The sequence below is a fragment of the Oncorhynchus masou genome, chromosome 9, assembly GCF_036934945.1.
Source record: "Oncorhynchus masou masou isolate Uvic2021 chromosome 9, UVic_Omas_1.1, whole genome shotgun sequence".
Lineage (NCBI taxonomy): Eukaryota > Metazoa > Chordata > Actinopteri > Salmoniformes > Salmonidae > Oncorhynchus > Oncorhynchus masou.
Window position 1 is genome coordinate 14420342 of NC_088220.1, and position 13289 is coordinate 14433630.

At 43.4% G+C, this 13289-nt stretch overlaps 2 protein-coding genes across 6 annotated transcripts in view; both read right to left on the minus strand.

The window, feature by feature from the left end:
- Window positions 1–5377, minus strand: part of LOC135545551 (NEDD4-binding protein 3-A-like) — a 95380-nt gene extending 90003 nt beyond the window's left edge. For 3 of the 4 annotated variants that reach the window (XM_064973220.1, XM_064973223.1, XM_064973221.1), the window contains exon 1: window positions 2106–2377. The gene's annotated coding sequence lies outside the window, so the exon portion shown is untranslated. Of the gene's footprint in view, window positions 1–2105; window positions 2378–5272 lie in introns of those variants that run through there. The other variant, XM_064973224.1, reaches the window with a different exon arrangement.
- A 33-nt stretch (window positions 5378–5410) lies between these two features.
- LOC135545552 (synaptonemal complex central element protein 3-like) lies at window positions 5411–11699 on the minus strand. Of its 2 annotated transcripts, none has more exons than XR_010456475.1 (3): window positions 11607–11699; window positions 9729–9831; window positions 5411–5628 (listed from the first exon to the last, which is right to left on the minus strand). XR_010456475.1 is itself a non-coding variant. In XM_064973225.1 (3 exons), the coding sequence occupies exons 2-3, from the start codon at window positions 11181–11183 to the stop codon at window positions 10559–10561; spliced, it is 255 nt and encodes an 84-aa protein (XP_064829297.1). In that variant the 5' UTR covers window positions 11184–11267; window positions 11607–11699; the 3' UTR covers window positions 10221–10558. The 2 variants fall into 2 exon arrangements, 1 of the variants encoding a protein (XP_064829297.1); XM_064973225.1 differs by lacking the exons at window positions 5411–5628; window positions 9729–9831 and adding exons at window positions 10221–10755; window positions 11126–11267.
- Between the last annotated feature and the right edge of the window lie 1590 nt (window positions 11700–13289).

Below are 13289 nucleotides of genomic sequence, written 5' to 3' on the forward strand. Positions count from 1 at the left end.
TGGAGTAACAAACACAAGGGGCCTGACAGGGAGATGGATGGAGTAACAAACACACTGACAGGGAGATGGATGGAGTAACAAACACTAAGCAGGGGATGGAAGACTGTAACAAACACTAAGGCCCACCAACCAGGAGATGGATGGAGTAACAAACACAGGCTCACAGTAACAAACACTAAGGTCACAGTCACAGTAACAAACACTAACACAGTAACAAACACTAAGGCTGACAGAGGAGATGGATGGAGTAACAAACCTAAGGCTGACAGAGGAGATGGTAGCCTAGTGGGAGTGTTGGATGGAGTAACAAACACTAAGGCTGAAGGATGGATGTAACAAACAAGCTGACAGAGGAGATGGAATAACAAACACTAAGCTGACAGAGGAGATGGATGGGTAACAAAAATCTAAGGCTGACAGAGGAGATGGATGTAACAAACACTAAGGAACAGGCAGTTAATGATGGTTAACAAACACTAAGGCTGACAGAAATAAGAAGTCTCCTGGATGGAAGCTCCAACAAACATAAGGCTGACAGAGGAGATGGATCAGACAAACACATCAATGTCTGACAGAGGAGAATGGATGGAGTAACAAACACTAAGGCTGACAGGAGAGGACCAGTAACAAACACTAAGGCTGACAGAGGAGAAGGATGGAGTAACAAACACTAAGGCTGACAGAGGAGAAGGATGGAGTAACAAACACTAAGGCAGACAGAGGAGAAGGATGGAGTAACAAACACTAAGGCTGACAGAGGAGAAGGATGGAGTAACAAACACTAAGGCTGACAGAGGAGATGGATGGAGTAAAAAAAACACTAAGGCTGACAGAGGAGAAGGATGGAGTAACAAACACTAAGGCTGACACAGGAGATGGATGGAGTAACAAACACTAAGGCTGACAGAGGAGATGGATGGAGTAACAAACACTAAGGCTGACAGAGGAGATGGATGGAGTAACAAACACTAAGGCTGACAGAGGAGATGGATGGAGTAACAAACACTAAGGCTGACAGAGGAGATGGATGGAGTAACAAACACTAAGGCTGACAGAGGAGATGGATGGAGTAACAAACACTAAGGCTGACAGAGGAGATGGATGGAGTAACAAACACTAAGGCTGACAGAGGAGATGGATGGAGTAACAAACACTAAGGCTGACAGAGGAGATGGATGGAGTAACAAACACTAAGGCTGACAGAGGAGATGGATGGAGTAACAAACACTAAGGCTGACAGAGGAGATGGATGGAGTAACAAACACTAAGGCTGACAGAGGAGATGGATGGAGTAACAAACACTAAGGCTGACAGAGGAGATGGATGGAGTAACAAACACTAAGGCTGACAGAGGAGATGGATGGAGTAACAAACACTAAGGCTGACAGACACACACTTTACCTTCGAGGAGTTGTGTTGTTGTAGAGGTCAGGCTCAAATAAACTGCTTTTTGGACCATCAATAATAAATTAAATGGAACCTGTCTGGCAGAAATGCAACGTGTCTGCTTTTCTAGCATTATACGTGGACCATTAAAATTATAATGTATAAATTGCAATTTTCCATGCGCCAATAATGTCAACAGTGCTTTAAGCGATCCAAGTCCACACAGCTGGAGCGACGTGGGCTGCACATCGCTTCCTTTAGCTATTTGGGCAACAAAATCGGTCAGAATCCTGTAAAATTGGCAAGATGACTGAGTAGGCTACAATTTAGGTGGTCAGACGCATTCAAGGCCACGGGAGGGAGTTTAGCATTTGAAAACAAAGAGAAGAGAGTAATCATGTAACTAACTGGTTATAAACTGCTTGATTTGGCGATAGTTGCAAGACACTGGCGATTAGCCTCGGTTGCGGTGTATTTCATGTTTTCTTGGCTAGGCTAAATGAATCGGCCCCGTGCATGTTCGCCAGGGACGTCGATGTGCGGGTAAAGTATCTGTAAAAACTTCTCAATAGCGTTTCAATTAGCCGGTGATCTAACCTGTGTAAAAAAAACTCCGTTTGCAGAAGAACAATGTTTTTGTGGTTGTGGGAGCAGCGTGCATTACAGTATAGCTGCTGCAGCAGCAAGTGCAAGACAATAAAGAATAAATTGGCGCTTACCATATTTTGTATGCAGATTCTTTCTCAGGCAATAGTTGTTTCGTTTGGTAGGCAATCAACTGAATATCTATAACATCCGTTGTATAGAGTTGGCATCCCTAGGGACTTTGCAGAGAAGACAGATTTTAGCTGGGACTTTGCAGAGAAGACAGATTTTCGCTGGGACTATGCAGAGAAGACAGATTTTCGCTATGGTCACTGCAGAATGAACCACTGCCGCCTGCTCGCTGTCTCTTTCCCTCTCTGTGATTTCAACTGCGCTGCGCCAAGAAAGTGGTCAGTTATTAGAAAAGGGGGAAGGCATGGGGAGGAGGGAGAGAATTGAACCCGGCCTGTCCTGGGCCGGAACTTGGCAGTGTAGGAACACTGGCGCTACTTAGTGGTACAATCATGAATTGACAGGCATTTTAGAGAGGCTCATCTCAACATACAATAACTGAATCAGCTTTATTCGCCAAGTACGTTTAACAGTAATTTGACCAGGTGAATTAGTGGTGCCACAATAAACATACTGTATAGACAGGATATATAATTTACACTGAGTACATTTACATGTACCAGGAATGAGAAGGAAAAAAATCCTCAGGTGTCAAGTAAAAATGGTAGTTTATGTAATGAGGTTCACTGACCACAAGATGACACTGTTGCAGTAGACAAACACTAGGGTCATGGTGGTCTTACACAGCCATACCTACAAAATCACGTTTTTGTCACGCTTCCTGGTTCTCCTCGAGGCTTGCTAGGTTCATGGCCACGCACCACTAGGGTTTGTGTGTGGCCACAATAAACAACTCATGAAGATCCTATAATTCACAATGTTCACACGCACGCACGCATGCACACACACACACACCAGATGCTGCTGGTGGGAGGAGCTATGAGAGGTCAGGCTCATTGTAATGTCTGGAATATATGGAACAGAATCAAACATGTGGTTTCCATGTTTTACGTAATATGCCGTTGCATAAAAGTCTTAACAATGACCCCCTCCTCCTATAGCTCTTCCCACCAGCCTCCTCAGACGCACACACAGTTTGTATCAATGTAGCTGTGTGTATTTCAGGATGCAGCGTTTCTGGTGAGGGACAGTTCCAAGGGCTCTTCTGAGCAGCCCTACACCCTCATGGTGCTGAACCAAGGCAAGGTCTACAACACCCAGATACGTCACCAAGGCAACACATACCAACTGGGCACCGGCCTCATGGGCCGCGAGGTGAACAAACAGCCTCCTCTCTCTGCTCTGTCAAGGAGTTCACCTTTAAGCTAGAATCCTACGCTTATTTTTGAAAATATATTTAAGGTATTTCATGATGTTATTTAACAGATGATGAGAGAATGGCAGTGGGAAAAGATAAAGGTTGTCTTCAATCAAGTGGGATTTGAACCTATGTTACTGAACAAATAGCCTCAGGTTGAATTTGAACCTATGTTACTGAACAGATAGCCTCAGGTGGGATTTGAACCTATGTTACTGAACAGATAGCCTCAGGTGGGATTTGAACCTATGTTACTGAACAGATAGCCTCAGGTGGGATTTGAACCTATGTTACTGAACAGATAGCCTCAGGTGGGATTTGAACCTATGTTACTGAACAGATAGCCTCAGGTGGGATTTGAACCAATCCCTATCCCAGTCTGTTGTTCCCCACATGCTTCAAGATGGCCACCATTGTTCCTGTTCCCGAGAAAGCTAAGGTAACTGAACTAAATTACTATCACCCCATTGCACTCACTTCTGTCATTATGAAGTGCTTTGAGAGACTAGTCAAGGATCATGGCACCTCCACCCTACCTGACACCCTAGACCCCCTACAATTTGCTTACCATCCCAATAGGTCCACTGACGATGCCATCACACTGAACACTGCCCTATCCCATCTAGACAAGCCGAATACCTATGTAATACCTAAGTATACTGTTCATTGACTACAGCTCAGCATTTAACACCATAGTACCCTCCAAACTCGTCATTAAGCTCGAGACCCACCCTGTGCAACTAGGTCCTGGACTTCCTGACGGGCCGCACCCAGGTGGTGAGGGTAGGTAACAACATCTCCACCCCGCTGATCCTCAAGACCACAATGGTGCGTTCTCAGCCCTCTCTTGTACTCCCTGTTCATCCATGACTGCATGGCCATGCACGCCTCCAACTCAATCATCAAGTTTAAAGACGACACTACAGTGGTAGGCCTGATTACCAACAATAATGAGACGGCCTACAAGGAGGAGGGAAGGGCCCTCAGAGTGTGGTGTCAGGAAAACAACCTCTCACTCAACGTCAACAAAACAAAGGAGATGATCGTGGACTTCAGGAAACAGCAGAGGGAGCACCTCCCTATCCACATCGATGGGACAGTAGTGGAGAAGTTGGAAAATTTTAAGTTTCTACAGGAGGCTGAAGAAATTTACCTTGTCATCTAAAACACTCACAAACCTTTACAGATGCACAATCGAGACCACCCTGTCTGGCTGTATCACCGCCTAGTATGGCAATTGCACCGTCCTCAACCGCAAGGTTCTCCAGTGGCTAGTGCGGTCTGCACAACGCATCACCAGGGGCAAACTACCTGCCCCCCAGGACACCTACAGGACCCGATGTCACATGAAACCCAAAAAGATCATCAAGGACAACAACCACCCGAGCCACTGCCTGTTCACCCCGCTACAATCCAGAAGGCGAGGTCAGTACAGATGCATCAAAGCTGGGACCGAGAGACTGAAAAACAGCTTCTATCTCAAGGCCATCAGACTGTTAAACAGCCATCACTAACATAGAGAGGCTGCTGCCTACATACAGACTCAAATCTCTGGCCACTTTAATAAATGGATTTAATAAAGGTATCACTAGTCACTTTAAATAACGGCACTTTAATAATGTTTACATAACCTACATTACTCATTTCATATGTATATACTGTATTCTACACTATCTACTGCATATTGCCTATGCCGCACGGCTATTGCTCATCGATATATTTATATGTACATATTCTTATTCATCCCTTTACATTTGTGTGTATTAGGTAGTTGTTGTAAATTTGTTAGGTTACTTGTTAGATTTTACTGCATAGTCGGAACTAGAAGCTCAAGCATTTCGCTATACTCGTATTAACATCTGCTAACCATGTGTATGTTACCAATACGATTTGATTTGACTAACTACATACATGCTTTCTTCTCTTCTCTTAATCTTCTCCTCCTTCACTTCTCCATCTTCTCCTTCTTCCTCCCCTCCTCCTCTTCTTCCTCCATTTCCTCTTCTTCTCCCTCCTCTTCCCCCTCGTCCTCCTCTTTTACCTCCTCCTCTTCCTCCTTGTCCTTAATCTCCTCTTCTTCCTCCTCCTCTATATCTTATTTTCCTTTACCTCACCATCTTCATCCTCTCCTCCTCCTCTCCTCCCTCCCTCAGCTTGAGGTCCAGTCTTGGGCCAGGTCACCCCCTGTTCCACTCTGTTCAGAGAGGCCATCTTGTCTGGGTGGCTGAAGCACACGATCAGGTCACACTGTCTCAGCTGGGTCCGCACTATGAGACACAACAGAAAAAGAAAATCAAATATGTTCCTGTACAAAATCATATTCAATATTTTTTTTTCACCTTTATTTAACCAGGTAGGCAAGTTGAGAACAAGTTCTTATTTACAATTGCGACCTGGCCAAGATAAGCAAAGCAGTTCGACACATACAGCAACACAGAGTTACACATGGAGTAAAACAAATATACAGTCAATAATACAGTAGAAACAAGTCTATATACGATGTGAGCAAATGAGGTGAGATAAGGGAGGTAAAGGCAAAAAAAGGCCATGGTGGCAAAGTAAATACAATATAGCAAGTAAAACACTGGAATTGTAGATTTGCAGTGGAAGAATGTGCAAAGTAGAGATAAAAAATAATGGGGTGCAAAGGAGCAAAATAAATTAATAAAATAAAATAAATACAGTAGGGAAAGAGGTATTTGTTTGGGCTTAATTATAGATGGGCTATGTACAGGTGCAGTAATCTGGGAGCTGCTCTGACAGCTGGTGCTTAAAGCTAGTGAGGGAGATTTTTGTAGTTCGTTCCAGTCATTGGCAGAAGAGAACTGGAAGGAGAGTAGGCCAAAGAAAGAATTGGTTTTGGGGGTGACCAGAGAGATATACCTACTGGAGCGCGTGCTACAGGTGGGTGATGCTATGGTGACCAGCGAGCTGAGAGAGGGGGGACTTTACCTAGCAGGGTCTTGTAGATGACCTGGAGCCAGTGGGTTTGGCGACGAGTATGAAGCGAGGGACAGCCAACGAGAGCGTACAGGTCGCAATGGTGGGTAGTATATGGGGCTTTGGTGACAAAACGGATGGCACTGTGATAGACTGCATCCAATTTGTTGAGTAGGGTATTGGAGGCTATTTTGTAAATGACATTGCCGAAGTCGAGGATTGGTAAGATGGTCAGTTTTACAAGGGTATGTTTGGCAGCATGAGTAAAGGATGCTTTATTGCGAAACAGGAAGCCAATTCTAGATTTAACTTTGGATTGGAGATGTTTGATGTGGGTCTGGAAGGAGAGTTTACAGTCTAACCAGACACCTAGGTATTTGTCGTTGTCCACTTATTCTAAGTCAGAGCCGTCCAGAGTAGTGATGTTGGACAGGCGGGCAGGTGCAGGCAGCGATCGATTGGAGAGCATGCATTTAGTTTTACTTGTATTTAAGAGCAATTGGAGGGCACAGAAGGAGAGTTGTATGGCATTGAAGCTTGCCTGGAGGGTTGTTAACACAGTGTCCAAAGAAGGGCCAGAAGTATACAGAATGGTGTCGTCTGCGTAGAGGTGGATCAGAGACTCAATAGCAGCAAGAGCGACATCATTGATGTATACAGAGAAGAGTGTCGGTCCAAGAATTGAACCCTGTGGCACCCCCATAGAGACTGCCAGACGTCCGGACAACAGACCCTCCGATTTGACACACTGAACTCTATCAGAGAAGTAGTTGGTGAACCAGGCGAGGCATTTATTTGAGAAACCAAGGCTGTCGAGTCTGCCGATGAGGATGTGGTGATTGACAGAGTCGAAAGCCTTGGCCAGATCAATGAATACGGCTGCACAGTAATGTTTCTTATCGATGGCGGTTAAGATATTGTTTAGGACCTTGAGCGTGGCTGAGGTGCACCTATGACCAGCTCTGAAACCAGATTGCATAGCAGAGAGGGTATGGTGAGATTCGAAATGGTCGGTAATCTGTTTGTTGACTTGGCTTTCGAAGACCTTGGAAAGGCAGGGTAGGATAGATATAGGTCTGTAGCAGTTTGGGTCAAGAGTGTCTCCCCCTTTGAAGAGGGGGATGAACGCGGCTGCTTTCCAATCTTTGGGAATCTCAGACGAAACGAAAGAGAGGTTGAACAGGCTAGTAATAGGGGTGGCAACAATTTCGGCAGATAATTTTAGAAAGAAAGGGTCCAGATTGTCTAGCCCGGCTGATTTGTAGGGGTCCAGATTTTGCAGCTCTTTCAGAACATCAGCTGACTGGATTTGGGAGAAGCAGAAATGGGGAAGGCTTGGGCGAGTTGCTGTCGGGGGTGCAGTGCTGTTGACCAGGGTATATGAGATATGAAAGGAGAGATGATTTTCTTCTTATAGGTAACAAACTAGAAACAGCATAGGAAAATCAAGAGTGGAAATGTCTACCAGTTCATTATTTATAATAAAATACAGATGTTAAAATAATGTTAATGTCTCAGATTAAGCCCAGGAACATACTGTATATATACAGTTGAAGTCGGAAGTTTACATACACCTTAGCCAAATACATTTAAACTCAGTTTTTCACAATTCCTGACATTTAATCCTAGTAAAAACTCCATGTCTTAGGTCAGTTAGGATCACCACTTTATTTTAAGAATGTGAAATGTCAGAATAATAGTAGAGAGAATGATTTATTTAAGCTTTTATTTATTTCATCACATTCCCAGTGGGTCAGAAGTTTACATACACTCAATTAGTATTTGGTAGCATTGCCTTTAAATTGTTTAACTTGGGTCAAATGTTTCGGGTAGCCTTCCACAAGCTTCCCACAATAAGTTGGGTGAATATGGGCCCATTCCTCCTGACAGAGCTGTTGCCACAACTTTGGAAATATGCTTGGGGTCATTGTCCATTTGGAAGACCCATTTGCGACCAAGCTTTAACTTCCTGACTGATGTCTTGAAATGTTGCTTCAATATAAACAGATAATTTTCCATCCTCATGATGCCATCTAATTTTTGAAGTGCACCAGTCCCTCCTGTAGCAAAGCACCCACACAACATGATGCTGCCACCCCCGTGCTTCACGGTTGGGATTGTGTTCTTCGGCTTGCAAGCCTCCCCCTTTTTCCTTCAAACATTATGACGGTCATTATGGCCAAACAGTTCTATTTTTGTTTCATCAGACCAGAGGACATTTCTCCAAAAAAGTACCATCTTTGTCCCCATGTGCAGTTGCAAACCCTAGTCTGGCTTTTTTAAGACTGTTTTGGAACAGTGGCTTCTCCTTGCTGAGCGGCCTTTCAGGTTATGTTGATATAGGACTCGTTTTACTTTTGAAAGAGATACTTTTGTACCTGTTTTCTCCAGGTCTTTCACAAGGTCTTTTGCTGTTGTTCTGGGATTGATTTGCACTTTTTGCACCAAAGTACATTCATCTCTAGGAGACAGAACGAGTCTCCTTCCTGAGCGGTATGACGGCTGCGTAGTCCCATGGTGTTTATACTTGCATACTACTGTTTGTACAGATGAACATGGCACCTTCAGGTGTTTGGAAATTGCTCCCAAGGATGAACCAGACCTGTGGAGGTCTACAATTATTTTCCTGAGGTCTTGGCTGATTTCTTTTGATTTTCCCATGTCACGCAAAGGGGCACTGAGTTTGAAGGTAGGCCTTGGAATACATACACAGGTACACCTCCAGTTGACTCAAATGATGTCAATTAGCCTATCAGAAGCTTCTAAAGCCATGACATAATTTTCGGGAATGTTCCAAGCTGTTTAAAGGCACTGTCAACTCAGTGCATGTCTCGTCAGACAGCGCAGCATGATGGGAAGGATTACTACAACCTGACCTGAGTCCCAAATGGCACCCTATTCACTTTCAACTGCACTACTTCTGACCAGGGTCCATATGTCAACAAGTATTGAACTACTGTATCTAGGGAATAGGGTGCCATTTAGGAAACAGCCTGACTGTTGTAGTGCTGAATGCTTATTTGCCCACTAACCATCTCCCTTGGTAGAGACAAGACACAGCTTCATATCTTCACATCAAACCATCTCATAATGAGCCTGGCTGTAATAACCTACACACATCTCCCCATATCTAACACATCAACTGGAGGCCTGCCGTATCCAAAGGCCATCGATAAACCACATGGCAAATTGTGAGACGTTGAACATCTGAACATCATGGCTGAATTGCACAGCGGTTCATTGGCCGGCGGGTCGAAATCCTATTTGGATGCGTAGGAGGAAGATCACATTTCAGAGGTAACGCAACAGTTACATCACTAGATTTGCATAGATTCTACACATTAGAATGCTGAGTGAGTGCCAAATGACACCCTATACCCATAGTGCACTACTGTTGACCAGAGCCCAACAGAGATATAGTACATACATGCCAGTCTGTCCAGACACTCAGACATGGAGTCCAGCTCCTTCAGAATGTGGTCCAGATCAGTAGAGTCACTCTGTTCTGTGCTTCTCTCTCTTCTCTCCATCTGAAACACCACAGACAGTCAACTAAATTGCATTGAGTCAGTACAGCTATGTCATGTCAACCTGCATGGCCACTGATTCACATAGAAATCCATACAGTAGTCTGGTATATTCATATCTCATATTCATTAACTTAGGCCTAATACTCTGAACAATTCAAACTGTGAAGTAGAAAGTGTACAGTACCATGACTGTTGGGGGTATGACTGGGATATGACTATCAAGATATAGAATGCCAACATGTGTATGCACATTCTAACAAATGCATTTGGCATCCCAATAAACATGCCAATGGTCAACATTCTCATTCAAGCTTTTTAATAAAAGATTTGACAAACAGGCAAACCACAAATTAATAACAATCACAACAACACTATAGTGCCTTGAACACCCTGTCCAGAGACGTATCATACACATTCTATAACAGGTACTTAACACACAACCACAATCTGTATTCAACAGCACCATACAACAGCCTGCTGCTCAGCTTAAGACAGCATGCAGTATGGGACATGAGACATCTATCTCTATCACCTATCTCCAGTGGTTTCCTCTTCTGTCAGAGAGAAAGAGACTGCAGATATGAGACTGTAGCCTACTGTACATACAACTGCAACAACGTTGTAGACAAGCATACAGAGCATGGGCTACTAGCTTTGGATTCAGGTCCATTTCAGAACAGCAGACATTCCTGGTGAAGTGGGGAGGAGGTGGTATCCATCCTCTGGTCTAGGTCACTCCTCCATCCACTTCCTCATCCCCTGGTCCTTTCCCAGTCCGTCTCCGGTTCGGCTCCTGTTCCCCAGGGAAGCCACTGATGACAGCCCTGCAGCGGAGGAACTCTTCCTGAAGCCTCCGTAGGGAGTCCCCCAGATCAGGACTGGTCCACTGCATCTTCATGTCATTGGCCATCCATGCCAGCTGCACTGGGAAACCACAAGGGAGACAATGGGGACAGGGCTGTCAGTGTCAGAAGTGGGCCATACAGGGTATGATTTAAAGCACAATGCAGAATTTATAATGAATTACACACACCCATAAAATTTTAAAAATGGAACGTTAAAGAGTGGGTAGTACATGGATAATAAGGCGATAGGGTGTTCAGGTTAAAGTAAAGACCCAGAAAAAAAAAATCAAAAATAGTTCCGCTACTAACGATTTTGCTTAATCGTTTCTGAAAAACACAGCTACAGCTACAGCTACCTACATCACCATAAAGAAAACGTAGACATAAACATATTAGAACACTGCCTACAACATTCACATGGTAGAGATTATCATAATGAGACAACATACCTGGTAGATGTTCTACGTCTTCAATCATTCTCTCTAAACCCTTGCTCAACTCCATCATCTCTTCTTCACTGTCCTTTTGGTGGCCGGAAAATAGGCCATCTTTAAACGCGCAATATGAAGATTCGATTCCCAAATGAATAGCCTACCAAAACCAACCAGAAACTTAAGCACACTGAACATGTTTCATGGATGTAACATAATCATAATGGATAAACAGCTAGGTAGATCAAATGCAAGGACGTGCTTAAGCTTAAGTTTATAAACGTCAACTTGATGACTTTGATTGACAGGGGTAGCTTAGCAACTAGATAAAATTAGTCCAGTTGGCTGGCCAGGCTAACCATCGCAAAAATGAATCCAAAGAAAACAAATGGTAGTCAGTGAGCTTGTTAAGCTTGGATACAATAACCAACTTTAGAGTACTTCAATTAAATAGGCACCTTCTTATTTATAAATATTTACAAGTAAACTAAGTACTTACGATAAGCTCTAACGTTATCCGACCGGATCTAGCAGTCTATTCCTCTTATATTGGATGTTGGTTAGAGAAATTGCGCGTGGTGCGTCTCTGTTTGCCCTCGCGCACTGCAAACCTGCTGCCTCGTGCCACGAGAAACGATGTAGCTTGTATGGAAGATGGAAACATTGTTTTAAATTCACAAAACTCATGCTTGAGATTTGATACATTAATGCATACGTCTTTGCAATTTCATATTCTCGTTCTTGTTGCACAGTGACGTAGCCAGTGGCAATTTTAGCATGTAAATCTTGATGGGGGGGGGTGAGAGAGATAACAGTGGAATGCATGCCAGCAAAGCCACTACACAACACCAAACAATACATTAATAGCACTATAATGGTGACAAACGGTGCCCACAAACTGTTAGGGCCTACATTTTTTACATTTTTACCTTTATTTAACTAGGCAAGTCAGTTAAGAACAAATTCTTATTTTCTATGACGGCCTAGGAACAGAAAGCTGTCCCAACAGCAGTCCCAACACCTTACCAATGCTATACCTGGCTGTCAGCGGAGCCTAGTCTGGCAGCGAAACAGTTAATTCAGCCTAATTTTCTCACTTAAAAAAAAACCTAGCTGATATGTCTGACTTGCTAAAAACAAATGTGGCTTCTACTGACAATTGAGATGTGCAAACTATGGCATACGGAGACAACAAGCAGATAAGAAGCAAACCGTAATTTCGATTAAGTCATTAATGAGCGAGCTAGGACGGATGTAGTCAATATAACTATTTGTTCAGCACTTTTGAAATGTACAGCAACAGAATTCCGAAGATGGGCCTTTCTTACAGTGTTCTCCCTGTACACCAAGTCAAAACTATAGGATAAATAAAGGGGGCATATAAGCAGACAATGAAAGCTCTTACAATATTTGATGATTACATTTCTCAAAATAGGTTATAGGCTACATGTGCCCCACCAAGTGAGAACTTTAGGTGAAATTAAGATGTGAAAATAGACACAATTATTAGGGTGAGACACATGGGCTACAAGCAGCTTACGACACAACATACACTTAGTATTACTTTCTTAGCTACAGGTTACATATCTCCTTGGCATATTACATCATTTATGCAGCAGCATACAAGACATGTTTGGACAAACCTGGTTGTGTTGTGTTCACTTGAACAGGAAGGTGGAGCAGTGGTCCTTCATGGGAAGATTTTGTCATCAAACTTTGTCATCAAAGTCTGGCATTCTCTGTATTTATGGCGCTTTCTATACAACTGGGAACTCAGGAAAAAAGGTTGAATCCTGATGATGTCAGTGATCTTCAGGTCGTAGCTCTAGAAAGAGGCCCGAGTTCTGACTTTATAATTCTGAGTTGGATGAAAGTTCAAAACGTATTTTCCCAGTCGTAGCTTGTTTTTACTGAGTTCCCAGTTGTCTTGAACTCACTAAAGTCCAATTTTGCAGTTCCAAGTTAACAGTTGTTTTTTGCATGGCAAAATCATGTCTCATTGACAGCATGGCTAATGTTGAATGTTTATAATTTTAAACTCAGAAAAGAGACCCTTGTGTTTTAGAGTTGGGACCATACAGCCACTCCAATGAATAGCAGGCTTACTATTGCTTTGCAATGCTTGCAGTTAGCCACTGATTCCTTCCAAAACACTCATTGTTGAATTTGCAATTTCCAACTT

Bases quoted from the DNA above. Each gene is read 5' to 3' on its own strand.
- LOC135545552 (XM_064973225.1), bottom strand. From the start codon at position 11,183: ATGATGGAGTTGAGCAAGGGTTTAGAGAGAATGATTGAAGACGTAGAA. The intron at 10,756-11,125 runs GTATGTTGTCTC...GTGGTTTCCCAG, and splicing joins AGACGTAGAACATCTACCAG to TGCAGCTGGCATGGATGGCC.